At 35.4% G+C, this 14795-nt stretch overlaps 1 protein-coding gene across 4 annotated transcripts in view; it reads right to left on the bottom strand.

Annotated features, from left to right (window-relative positions):
* PRMT3 (protein arginine methyltransferase 3) overlaps positions 1–14795 on the bottom strand; it is a 134959-nt gene that overhangs the window by 110626 nt on the left and 9538 nt on the right. For all 4 annotated transcript variants that reach the window (XM_007457629.1, XM_007457626.1, XM_007457628.1 and 1 more), the window contains 3 exons: positions 14473–14632; positions 12981–13125; positions 8184–8249 (listed from right to left, as the gene is read on the bottom strand). In XM_007457629.1, coding sequence (XP_007457691.1) covers positions 8184–8249; positions 12981–13125; positions 14473–14632 — 371 coding nt within the window. The remainder of the gene's footprint in view (positions 1–8183; positions 8250–12980; positions 13126–14472; positions 14633–14795) is intronic.

The following is a 14795-nucleotide window of genomic DNA, read 5'->3' as shown; positions in this document are numbered from 1 at the left end:
GAATAAAGAACAGAGAATGTTAACAGAGAATAGTAGTGTTATAAAGAAAACTCAAGCACAGAGTAGAGGTTAGAGCAAGGGGCGGGGGGACACACTCTTTTAGAATTTTAGATAGGTCTGCGAATACTTCTCTGATACATGTGAGCAGAGAAGGAAATGAAGTAAAGGAGTGTGCCAAGCAAAGATCTGGAGGAAGTGCCTTCTAGCCATAGAAGATATTAAATGCAAAGCACAAGATTCCAGGCAAAGCAAGAAGGCCACTGTGGCTGAGCTGGGTGAGAAAGGTTCCTTGGCGGTGAGATCAGGGTTAAGCAGGGGTCAGATCACATAAAGCCCTTGGATTTTATTCTGAGTAATGGGAAGCTACTGTAAGAAAAACAGAACTAGAATTAAGAATCTATTATATTTTTCAACAATTACTTTTTCACTAGGTGAAACATTCATACAGTTTAAACATCAAAAAGTGTATTTCTTATTTATCCTTCAAAAGAATTTTTATGCATATACAATGCAATACTATATATGTATTTCCTTCCCTCCTTTACACAAATGGAAGCATATTATACCCACTGTGCTACACATTGCTTTTTTCCTTAACAACATAATTTAGAGATCTTTCCATATCACTTTATAGAACTTCTTTCTCTTATATAGCTGTATAGGATTCCGTATCATGGTTGTACCATAATCTACTGATCCAAGTCTCTACTGATGGACATTTATGTAGTTCCTGAAATTTTACCATGACAATCAATGCTGTAAATAACATTATACCTAATCCCATTCATACATGAGTAACTCTACAGATGTACAAAGGAGTAAATCTATTCCTAGAAATAAAAACACTGGGTCAGAGAGAATATACATATTTGTAATTCTGCTAAACATAAATTACCCGCCATATGGCAATTCTACTCATGAAGACTCAAATCAGCAATGTGTAAGGGCCAATTTCCTCACAGGTGACACTAGCCCATATAATCAAACTTTCAGATTTCTGCCAATATAGCAAATACAAAATAATGATATACTGGTCTAGATTTAATGTGCATTTCCATTATCATGAGGTTTTGCAACATATTTCACATGTTGTAGAGCCATCTGTAGTTCTATGTGAACCATCTATTTTAGCCTTTTTCCATTTCTCCAAGTTGTTAGTCCTTCTCTTACCAAATTTCTCTTATCAAATTTTATCAAATAAGAGCTCTTGTTAGTTAAGATCAGACCTTTGTAATATGACTTGCAATGTTTTCTCTCAGCATATGATTTTTCACCTTTTGATTCTGCTTAAACTGATCTTTGCTATGCAGAAATTCTTTATTAACAAACTCATTAATCTTTTCTTTTAATGGCTTCTGGATTTTGATCATAATTAGGCCAACTTAGCCCATATTCTCTCCTATTTCATTCACACTTCCTTCTGGTACATTTACAGTTTCATTACTACAATTTTGTTTTTTTTTAATCATAGTATACACTAAGAGGTATGGTTCCAACTTTACTTCTGTTCAGAAAGCTAATCAATTGTCCCAACATGTTATTAAACAGTCTGTGTTTGCATCCCCCCAAAATTCACACATTGAAATACTAACCCCCAAGGTGATGGTATTAGAAGCTGGGGCCTTTCGGAGGTGATTATGTCATGGGGACAGACCAAAAGACACAGAAATTTTAGTGAATGCTGAAAGTCCCTGTCTCAATTCATTCAGCATGCTATAACAAAAATACCATAAACTGAGCGGTTTGTAAACAACGGAAATTTATTTCTCACAGTTCTGGAGGCTGGAAAGTCTAAGATCAGGGCACAGGTTGACTCTGGTGAGGGCCTGCTTTGTGGTTCAGAGACATGACTTCTTGCTGTGTCCTCACATGACAGAGGAGAGGAAGGGATCCCTCTGGAGATCTGTGTATATTTTGGTTTATTTCTAGATTTTTATTCTGCTCCATTAATCTGTACAATCACGTACCAATAATTATTCTAATTATAGAAGCCTGGCAGAATTTCTGTCTAGTAAAGCTGGTCCACCCTCACTGCCAATTGTTTTCAGTGTTTCTGGACAATTTTATATGTTTATTTTCCCACAACAACAAGAAAATCAGCTTGTCTATGGTTTCTTTGTTTTTTTTTAAGTCTTAGCATTTTTATAGGGATTGCACTAAAATATAAATTTATGGAACACAGACAATTTTATTTTGTGTTTTCCATTTAGGAACATGGTATGACTTTCAATTTGTTTAAATCATCTGTTATGTTCTTCAGGAGTTTGGGGTTTTAAAAAATCTTTTTCATCTGAGTCCTGCACATTAGTTAAGTCTGTTCCTACACATTTTATCTTCTGTATTGTATACTAGTGTAAGTGAAGTCTGTTGCATTACATCTTTTTTTTAAATTAATTAATTAATTTATTTTTGGCTGTGTTGTGTCTTTGTTGCTGCACGCGGGCTTTCTCTAGTTGCAGCGAGCGGGGGCTACTCTTTGTTGTGGTGCGCAGGCTTCTCATTGCGGTGGCTTCTTTTGTTGCAGAGCACAGGATCTAGGCACGTGGGCTTCAGTAGTTGTGGCTTGCGGGCTCTAGAGTGCAGGCTCAGTGATTGTGGCACATGAGCTTAGCTGTTCCACGGCATGTGGGATCTTCCCGGACCAGGGCTCAAACCCATGTCCCCTGCACTGGCGGGCAAATTCTTAACCACTGAGCCACCAGGGAAGCCCTGTTCCATTATATCTTGAAAATATAATACACCAAAACTGACTCCAGAAGAGACAGAATCTAAACAGTCTAATTTCTATTGAAGAAATAAGGTTGTCAAAAGGCTACTGCTCTAAGAAGGACGAGGCCCAGGTGGCTCCACAGGGAGAATGTGACTGTTCCTGCACATGTGGCCTAACTGGGTGAGTCAGCACATTTTAACATAACCACTTCACACACAAGAAAGTTTAAAATTGTAAGATGCAATCTATACAATATCACTGCAAACAAAACTATTTTTTTAACGTCACAAATAAAATATATTAACCACAACATCAAGAAAATACTATAACACAGAGCATATATATTTATAGTATGATTATAGTATATCAGTTTGAAATATTATGTGGCATAAAATATAAAAATATATATAACACGGGCTTCCCTGGTGGCACAGTGGTTGAGTCCACCTGCCGATGCAGGGGACATGGGTTTGTGCCCCGGTCCGGGAAGATCCCACATGCCGCAGAGCGTCTGGGCCCATGAGCCATGGCCGCTGAGCCTGCGCATCCGGAGCCTGTGCTCCGCAACGGGAGAGGCCACAACAGTGAGAGGCCCACGTACCACAAAAAAAACCAAAACAAACAAACAAAAAATATATATATATAACACAATAGTAAGTGATAACGTCCCAAGAACTTTCATTGAAATAAGATATTTGCAAAATTTAAAAATAAAAGATCAGTGTGGAATTTAGAAGTTTGATAGCACAGGGCTTTCGCAATGGTGTTTGGGAATATCAACACCCACACACTGTTTCTGGAAAGACAAGTTGGCAGCACTAAAACCATCCTGGGTAGAACCTTTCTGACCTAGGGAGGCCACTGCTAGGAATTTATCTTATTATTCTACTCTCATATTTATAAAAGATTTTTAATATTTTATATTTTTACATGCAGCATTATTTCTAATATAACTTAAAACAATTTATGGACAATTTTACATGGGTTTTTGAGCCATTAATATAATGTTAATAAGGGATTATCTTAGAGAAATTGCTGAGCTACAAAAGCTAAGTACAGAAGGGTATGTATCATTTACTCCAATTAGAGTGTGTGTTCTTTTTTAAGACTATACGTACACACACATATATAATTTATATACATATGCATATATATATAAAATTCTTCTTTTAACCTTTTCTGAAGGAAGGAGAGCCTCAAACAAGGAAAGTAACAGATCCAGAATCATAGAGCTGGTAATTTGTAAAGGTAGCACTCAAACATACATAGGTCAATCTGCTTTTTAAAGCCTATATTTAAATTATATTTTAAATTATATACTAATTATTTATTACCTCTAGCTCAGATTTAGGTAGTTGGGCAAATAAACTAAAACCTGGTAGAATCAAAGAAAGAGGTAGAAATGATAACAGAATACATTAACATTATTTTATAAAATGATGAAGGAATGTGATTCAGTTTCTAAAAAAAAAAAAAAAAAAGCAAAAAGTGAATCAATTTTAACTTAGATAATAATCAAAAGCATAAAAAAGGCACCTAACTATGAATTTCTTCAATGAACTACAAATAGAAATTAATTATGAGTGAGTGATAACACAATTACGCCACCCAAAGTTAAATTAAATCTGAGAAACCATATGTCCTCCACAGGAGCTTTGTGAATTAAAACAATATTAAGAAAGAAATGAAGGAAAGGAAGTAAGAAGGGAGGGATGGAGGGAGAAGGGAATGAAGGAAGGAAGACATTTTAAATTATAAGCACCTTTTTGAAAAATAAATCTCTACCATTCACTAAATAATATGATACAGAAGCTAGTGCTGTGATATGAAATTTGTCTACCTAATGGAGATAAAAGCAAACAAAAACAATGCTAATAAAACTTAAGAAAACATGTTATTTCATACATTTTTTAAAAGAACTATATTTAAATAATTTCATGAACATGTTCTGTCATGGCACACAGAAATTATATGACTTATATATGAAAAATAGTGTTAATTAAAATATGACTAATGAATCCCACCCTAATTACTCATTCTATTTTAACATAACAGTTTCAAAGTGTAGCGGCACAGGGTTAAGGGCACTAGACTAGGACTAAAACCCTCGTTTGTTTGCTTTTTTTTTAGCCGCCTGTTTTAGGGAAAGTCAATTAACCTACTGGTTTCAAATTTCCTCATGTGAAAAACAGAGACGAATACATACCTGCTATGAATACACCATATCAGTATATTGTATAGCAACAATGAGACAACATGCTTGAAAGTATTCTATAAATTATCAAATGCTATTTAAATATGTGTCATATATTTTTAAAATCTGTAATCATAGTATAATATAAAGAAAAGTGTCCCAAATCATTTAAAAATATGAAAGCTCTAGATTACTTAATATTATTAATTATAGAAAATTATATCCTGAATATACTTCAAAGAGTTAGAAATTGACACACATATATTTAACATCACAGTATACTTCTGAGAAAACACAAATGCCAAACAAAATTAATTACACATTGATAAATTAAATGAAAGCATCTTAGGCAAAGTACTAAGGAAAAATACTCCCTGTTTATTAGTAAGCCCCTTTCTGACTTGGGCAGATTTAATCTCTTCAGTAAAAGCAGTAAGTGGAACACAAAATAATTAAACATTCTATGTGTTCCATGGTCACGTATTTTGTCCAAAAATGTATAATATATACAATATTTCTATAAGACTGTTACAAATGAAAAATTAAAAGCAGAAAGGGACTGTGTATAGGTCTATGAACCCAGTAAGATGTGCTTCATATACATAGAAATATTCATAATTACTTAATTTCCCAATGATTAACCTTATGTTTACTAATACTTGTGCCTTTTCGGTATTTTCTTATATAACAAAAAAGTTTATTCAGAGCATATTGAAAAAGAAACTTCTAACTACTTTTACTTAAGGAATTCTTATGGCATTCATATCAAAAAGTATTTTTAAAAAGATGGCTCAAAGAAAGAAAATGATAGTGCTTTTATAAAAACAAAAATCATAAAGTTTTAGAACCAGAAAGGTTTAAAAAAATCATTGTATTTTTAATTTTATTTTTTAACATCTTTATCGGAGTATAACTGCTTTACCATGGTGTGTTAGTTTCTGCTTTATAACAAAGTGAATCAGCTATACATAAAAAATCATTTTACAAGTGAAGCCCACAGAGATTCACCACTGTCTAAAATTATTATGTAGATGGTTCCTAAGAAGCCAGGCAGGACTAGTTATTCCCAGACTAGAACATGGTTAATTTCTATACAACATATTAAGGAAAAAATAAAATAAAAATCTAGGCAAAATCGAACTGTAAATATAAGGCAACATTTTTTTTTTTTTGCGGTACGCGGGCCTCTCACTGTTGTGGCCTCTCCCGCTACAGAGCACAGGCTCCGGACACGCAGGCTCAGCGGCCATGGCTCACGGGCCCAGAGGCTCCGCGGCATGTGGGATCTTCCTGGACCGGGGCACGAACCTGCATCCTCTGCAATGGCAGGCGGACTCTCAACCGCTGCGCCACCAGGGAAGCCCAACAATGTGGTTTTTTAGACAAATATCAAATAAATTGTTTCAGCACTTCGGTGCAAACATAAAAACTATAAAAAAATTCTTAGTCTCTGCTGCAAAAACATATAAGAAGCATACAAAAAGGTCAAGTATAAATAACTGATAAAAACTAATACTTTAAAAATAAAATAATCATTTGTCTATAGGGGAATTAGCAAAAACAAAGAAACACACACCATCATTACCTCATAGGTAATGCTTTGGCCAAAAGATATCAGAGCACCATATAAATTTCGCAGGTCCAACTTGGCTAGATCACAAGTGAAACACCGCTCTTAGGAAACAGGTATGGAAAATGAAAAGCCAATCTACATGATATTCCAAACAACATAAAAATCAGGGAAATAGCTTTTCAACATATAAAGGTTGTTAATCACTGCTGCAACATCACGTAAAGCTCATGAAATAACCTGATAGAAGTATCTTTTTTTTTTTTTTTTTGGCGATACGCGGGACTCTCACTGTTGTGGCCTACTCCCATTGTGGAGCACAGGCTCCGGACGTGCAGGCTCAGCGGCCATGGCTCACGGGCCCAGCCACTCCGTGGCATGTGGGATCCTCCCGGACCGGGGCACGAACCCGTGTCCCGTAGCATCGGCAGGCGGACTCTCAACCACTGCGCCACCAGGAAAGCCCCTAGAAGTATCTTTTAAATGGAGGTGAAAGGGGAGTTATAAAAACCTGATGTTACCAATATACATGTTCTTGAAGTAGAAAGACTGGGGAAAAATTCCCAAGCAAAAGTATATAAGTGGCAGAGACGATAATATATTTGACTAAATTAGTGGACTAATTTCCAATGAGGAGGAACAAAAACAGAAAACCTGAACTTTTAGATAACCATGCCAATGTAGAGAGGGAGGGAAGGAGAAAGTGAAGAAGAAAAATGGAAAAATTCACAAGGGAGGAAAAACAAATGACACATTTTTAACACACCCACCCATATACAAAGTGAAAGATAACCTCTGAAATAACGTGAGGCAGTATTAACACTAACTGTAAAATTTAAAGTAACTCAGGGCTTCCCTGGTGGTGCAGTGGTTAAGAATCCGCCTGCCTATGCAGGGCACATGGGTTCGAGCCCTGGTCCGGGAAGATCCTACATGCTGTGGAGCAACTAAGCCCATGCACCACAACTACTGAGCCTGTGCTCTAGAGTCTGCAAGCCACAACTACTGAGACCACGTGCCACAATTACTGAAGCCCGAGCGCCTAGAGCCTGTGCTCCGCAACAAGAGAAGCCACTGCAATGAGAAGCCTGCACACCGGAACAAGGAGTAGCCCCCGCTAGCCGCAACTAGAGAGAGCCCACGTGCAGCAACAAAGACTCAATGTAGCCAAGAATAAAAATTTAAAAAATAAAGTTAACTCATAAAAGGGTAAATAAATGAGGTCTTAAAAGAAAGCACATAAAATAAATTGTACCTTACAATATTTGACCCTACCTACCAATAATGACTTCTTAAAATTATTACTTTGTAACTAATTAACACAAACTAAAATAATAATTAAAAGTGCTTTGATATAGAGCTTATACATTTGAAATGAATAGGAATCACAGTAAATCAAAAATATGGTTTAAGCAAAATTATCTGGATAAGCAAAGTTTAACTAAGCTATGTCACTGTAATTAATTAATTTAAAAATTAATTTTAATTTTAATTAATTTCAATTTAAAAAAAAGAGTATATTGAATGACAGCACCAATCAGCATTTCTGTTATCAGTATACCGCACCACAGGGCAGCATCATAAAAGTTTTCCATGAAATAAAGCCAGTGTACATGAAATCAACTGCTATCACAATGATGACCTAAGAGAGGATTTCTGCTGCCCAAGATCCACGTGAAATGTACAATTCTGTAGTCTATGCTACTCACCTTATCTTTGAAGATATGTGGATTTTGGTATATAAAATCTCGGTAACTTTCTGTTCGTACTTTGTCCTAGGGTAGAAAGATGAAGACATTGTGTTTACAGGACAGTCTGAACAAATAAAAATATTTAAGGAAGATATTTGCTAATTTATCACACACTTCTAGTTTCCATAGCTACATTTTGCCTGGAAAACCAAGCCTAATCTTTTTTTCCTAAAAGAAAATAACAAAGAATGGAAATAGCAACAACACACAAAGAAAACCTTTAAGAACAACACTGAAAGTCAAATAAGACCTAAGTTCTTAAAAATGTACATATTTTCATCTTGACATGCATTGTAAGACTTCAAGTGATAATTAATGCTAGTAGAAGATGAACATGATGTTTTACTCCTTTAAATAGGGCCTGGAATCTACAGCCTGATTCCCTGTGGTAGAACTATGTTAAAATATGGGAAAAAAAAACCAAACTAGATAGATGTAACAGTTACAGTTACATATGAAAAATGAAGCTCAACTGAGTATAGTTTCCTAAGAAAGTCACTGATCAGCACCTATCTGATTTATAATCCTGCTTTGTTTCTAGAAATGTCTGTAGTAGGAAATGATGCTTAAAAGCCTATAAGCCTAGGGCTTCCCTGGTGGCACAGTGGTTGAGAGTCTGCCTGCTGATGCAGGCGACACAGGTTCGTGCCCCGGTCTGGGATGATCCCACGTGCCACGGAGCGGCTGGGCCCGTGAACCATGGCCGCTGAGCCTGCACGTCCAGAGCCTGTGCTCCGCAACGGGAGAGGCCACAACAGTGAGAGGCCTGTGTACCGCAAAAAAAAAAAAAAAAGCCTATAAGCCTAAAAGTCAATTGCTTGAGCCCCACATACCATATTGCAAGACTTCTCCACTCTGGAGTCTCACATGACCTGTGACCAAGGCAGGCACTGAATGTTAACATTTATGTTGGTGCATGAAGAGAGCTGATTTCCTTTTAAATCACCTCAGCTGAGACACACGCTGACAGCAAATTCAGCAGCAAGGGGCTCTGCTGCCAAGTGAGTAAAATGAGTATGATAAAAAATAACTCAGACTGGGAATTCTAGTTTTCGGTTTCACACTAGGTTAAAAAAAAAAAAAAAAGTAGTTACACTAAATACTACAACATAAAACTTTACACAGTCCATACCCTCCAAAAAAACTTTTATGCCAATACTGGGATTTTAAAAAAATGTACAAAGAAGGGCTGAAATTAAAAGGCAAGCTGTTTTACTTAATTGCTGGATTTAAAAAAGGGAAATTCCATAATTAATTCCATGTTTTCTGATGGAATTACTTCTAATTGCTTTACAAACAAAATTTTAAATCACATTTTAAAAATTGAAATCTTTCCCTCAATGTATTTTAAGAATTACTATGGGGCTTCCCTGGTGGCCCAGTGGTTAAGAATCTGCCTGCCAATGCAGGGGACACGGATTCGAGCCCCGGTCTGGGAAGATCCCACATGCCGCAGAGCAACTAAGCCCGTGCGCCACAACTACTGAGCCTGCGCTCTAGAGCCCACAAGCCACAACTACTGGAGCCCACGTGCCACAACTACTGAAGCTGAGCCTAGAGCCCATGCTCTGCCACAAGGGAAGCCACTGCAATGAGAAGCCCACGCACCACAAGGAAAAGTAACCCCCACTCGCCGCAACTAGAGAAAACCCCTGTGCTGCAACGAAGATCCAATGCAGCCAAAAATAAATAAATTTTAAAGAAAAGAATTACTATGAGAATTTAATGTTTTAAATGAATTTAAACATGGTATTAATTAATTTAAAAACTGTCTTTTTAAAAAAACCCATACCATTTCATACATTTCTACCATTTTTATACCCTTCTTACACTGTAACCAGTGTTTTTTGCTGACACAACAAAACCTACAAAGGGTGACCATCAGTCAAGAAGGCAGTCACTCGGAAAGCTCTCACCAATCACACTGCCTCGCCGCTGCTCTAACTTAATCACTAGCATCCCAACTCCTGTCCTAAATCCATGCACTGCTGCTCAGCTCAACTACAATCCTTCATCCAGTCTATTCCTACATATCCATCTGCTTTTGCTCATATGCTCATCCTGGTGCAGTGAAATTCAAAGTCTACTAAACACAGTGCCATGGACATAGCAGAGCTTCAATTTAATAAATAAATTTTTGAGAGGAAAATTCACTAAACATGAAAATTCAAGCAAATCAAACACTAGCCCTCAAACCATTTCTAAAAATGTATTCTAACAAAAGACTAACTCTTCAATATAAAATAAGGTAATAAACAGAAATAAAGTTATCTTTTGCACTAACCTAGTAAAACTAAGCAGCACAAAAGAAGAATAAAATTAGAAGTGCAATATTAAGAAGCAAGACAATCTTTTAAGGCTAGTACAGTGTAATGGAATAATTCCTACAAATATTAAAAAAATTTAAGTATAAGACTAAAGACAACAGAAAAGTTATGTATTATAAATTTTACCTATATAAGTAACAGTATGTTTTAAATGTATAGGCTCATGAAGGTGGACAGAATGCAAGAGTCAGCTGCAGATACAATGAGGAAAATGCAGTAACGAAAAATTAATGGTACTATAATCTGTGATAAATGTTCACCACGATGAGCAATGTTTTACTTGGGGGGAAAAAAAGGAGAGTGATGCATCTCCGAATTATAAGATTAGCACCAATGACTCTTCTTCAGAAAGATAAAGTGGCAAAGCATTTTGAAAGTTAATGTCCACTACTATCCCGTTATCTCTAGAATTCAAAAAAGTTATCTTCACCTTGACTCTGGAAAATAAGATTACAAACTGTCTTCATTTATAATTATAATCACAACACATGCCAAAAAAGTGTCATTTAAAATACCTGTGACTAGTAAGTAACAAAAAATCCAAATAATATTGTTATAAAAGCAAGGCCAATTCTAAGCATAAAAATAAGTCCTGTATGTATGGCTTCTCAATTTTAATTTATTTATAAAGATCAGGTGAGACTCCAGTAGTAGCACAACCTTGAACAAATTATGTGTGCTAAGAATTGATAAGAAACAGAAGAAATATTGCTTGATATAAAGCACATTTCATATTCATCCACAGTATGAATAAACTTAACAAAACATAAAATGGACAAATAGTTCTTTTTGAATGAAATATATCCATATTTCCTATGAAGACTTAATCAAGTTATCTCCAAGGAGAAGATGGTTACATTGTATAACAGCAAAGGGGAATTAAGGCATGGAAAATTTTATTAATAAGGAGTCTTAAGTGATTCTCTAAAAGTGAAAACACAGCACTGGAAACTTCCAGCTGGAACTTCTTAAATATACATGTACATCAAAAGGACTTAAAATATTCCATCAGGTGTAAAGATCCTCTAGTTGTTGATACAGAGCTACAAGGGTCCAGGACAGAGATTTGGAAGTAAGTCCAAACTGGATTTCCCTGATGACTGTACTGAGAGCACTCAGATGTAATATCTTCTAGGAGTCTCAAGTAACCTTATCTGTCTGAAAAACCCAACACAATTTCCATATCAAAAGCATTAAAGGTTCATGGCATTTAAATTGATGGGGTGATTTAAAACGGCAAACATGGGCTTAGATTAACTCCTTTAAAGGAAATATTCTAGACACAATAAAATTAATTTTAACAGGGAAAATGGAGTATGTCAATTTCTTTTAAACAAATTCACTCTGGACTTAATTTATTACTTACCAACAGTTATAAGATAACTGTTATTTGTAATGCTACGCAACTACCCAAGTGACAACAAAAAGCACAACCGTGACAAGTCATTAGCAAAGAAATGACATGACACTGCTTTAAAAGACCCCAAGTAATTACAGTTACTATTAATCAGCAAACCTCCACTCTGTGATCCTGCAAAACTGACTCAACAAAATATATACACATTAACTACCCCTGGTTATCTTAAATGGGCATGTTTCAAGGAACACGGTCTTGGGGTGTCCGTAAAATAAACCAATCTTTTGAGGAAGGATTCAGAAAGGAATTTTTCGTTTGTTGCTTTTTAAGGAAAAAAAGTAGTGGCATCTAAAATTCACAGAGATAAACATTAAAGTTTTCAGTAATTTTTACACTCCAACATTTATTTTACTCTAGTTAGATATTTTTTACTGAATTAAAAAAACATTTCGCTATTTTATAATCTATAATACATGATAAAATGTACATAATATACCAGGTATACCTAGAAATCTACTTATAGTTTATATGGACATTACCATTATAAAAATTAAAACCAACCAAATTTAAGTATCTGATTTAGGAAATTCTTCTATATAGCAATGATTTCAAATGTAAAAAAGTAATGCCGTAACAACTGTGAGAATTATTTATAATTAACTTTGTACCAAAGAATTATTATTCGCCCAAACTGAAGTCAGTACTGCTAATTAAAACACTAAAATTAATCATTTCCTTCACACATTAAAAGGCAAACGTATTTTTCTTCCTATTTAAAACTTGCTCTTGAGAAGATTAAAATCGTCAGCAATTTTTCCGAATGTTCTATTCCCAGCAAAAGGTAATCTCATAATAAAGATTACTAATGATCTTAAACAGAATTTACAGTGTCTCTGATGCTTCTATAATCTTTTCAACGCAAGATGAGCTATCAAGCACTAAAAAGATTTAAAAAGCAGTTCTCAAAAAAAACCAAAAACCAAAAAAGCAGTTCTCCCATATGTATTAAGAACCTTTTTTACTCTATTTTTCCTTTAGTATGGATTTGGTACATTTGTGCTCTTTTCTAACCTTTAGCATTTCTTCATGTATCCCATAATGCCCGTATGAGCTGAAATAAACGCCATCCTCATCCTCCTGGAGCTCTGCAATGGCAGTTGTAGATGACGAGCAGGTTCTGACATCTGCGTTCATCACAAAATCCTGAGCAAATTGTCTGTAATCAATTTGAAATACACTCTTGAGACAAGTTTACTGGACCATGAAAAAAGGAAAGGCTAGAGGCTGAGGAAGAGGAAGGGGGAGGAGGGGAGTGCGGGGTGTGATGAGCCTTCTAAATCACATTCTATCTTAAGCAACGGAAAGCTCTCCCTGCTGGATCTTAAGCAATGGCATATTCAAACCCAGTTGGAAGCATTCCTTCTACAAATCACAAAAGCACTGCCAACTGCAGGCTATGACTTTTATCTTTCAAGTGAACAAAATAAGCACACTATGACTTTATTCAACTTTATTATTTCTATTGTTCCAAAATCTTATTTTAGCAGCTGAATCAATATAGCATATTCCAATGCTATGAATATTCTTTAAAACCACAGTATCTCACAGAAGGGTTATATAGGCAGAAAGCAGACCCAAACTGGGAATTATTTACACACATCAACACCATCCGCTCAGGCTCTAAAACTCAGTTCCTTCTCGGATAACAACACATCAAGAATCTATGAGGTATATATGGGAGAGGAGTGTCAAGAGGCACATAACAGAGTTGTTAGTTACTAGATTACCCAGCATAAAATCTCAGAAAAAGGGAAACTACAATCAGCTATACTATTTTTCCTGCTAGACATTCTGGCAAACCATCAAAAATGGGTAATTGGGCAATAGCAACCAACTTACAAAACTAATAGGTTAAGCTTGAGGTATATACACTTGGTAGTAATCCAGAATCTCAGACACTACCTATTTCAGGCCTCCTGAATCAGAATCTAGTTTAACGAGATACCCAGATGATTCGTAGGCACATTAAATTCTGACAAGTACTAAGCCAGCAGAATGTTAATTTACTCACTAGAGAAAACCATCCTATGTAGCTGGTTTTCTGATTATATACTTCATCATAATTATATTTTGATTCTTTAAAAACTAAAATTTCAACCCTGTATTTTCCCCAAGCCTAAAAAATATTAATCCCTACACTTTAAAAAGTCCAGGAGAGAAAAAGTAAAATGGAGAAATCTATTAGAAATAAGGTAATTCAAAGGAAGGCAATATCAAGGAACAAGAAGCACTCAAGAGGAAAACACTCCCCAGAACAATTAACATTAGTACAGAAGTAATTATAAAGAAATATAAGAGGACAGCTAAAACTACAGAATTTTATGTTAATCAACGATATCCACAATGTATAAAAAATACTGTGTACCTTTAATATCATTGAAATTAAATATCTACACTGTGCTTTCCAGTATATGAAATATTTTACCATATTCTACTACCTTTTTATGAATTATATTATTTTGGGGATCTAAACAATTAATTTTCTATAAGATTGATAAATTACTTCATTCTTTGCAGATCCTCATGCGCTCCAGCTAACGCAGCTTCAGCAGACAGTGCTCTGGCTTCCATGTGTTTCAATTTTTCAACAACTGATGTATTTTCACTGAGTCCATTAGGGTATGAGAATGGAACTGACACGGGTTCATAAAGATCTTCTACATCTAAATAAATAAATGGACATTTTTATCAGGCCATCTTATAACAATGAAGCACATATAAATGTGTTACAAATAAGTATATATATACTAAGTGCCTATTATGCGGCCAACTGAGAAAAATTAGTACTTTTAATTAAATAAATATTTAATATCCAAACTATTCCAA

This window comes from Lipotes vexillifer, unplaced genomic scaffold (genome assembly GCF_000442215.2).
Source record: "Lipotes vexillifer unplaced genomic scaffold, Lipotes_vexillifer_v1.1 scaffold505, whole genome shotgun sequence".
In the NCBI taxonomy this organism is placed as follows: domain Eukaryota; kingdom Metazoa; phylum Chordata; class Mammalia; order Artiodactyla; family Lipotidae; genus Lipotes; species Lipotes vexillifer.
Note: the sequence above shows the minus strand (reverse complement) of the source record. Positions and strands in the feature narration are given on the sequence as shown.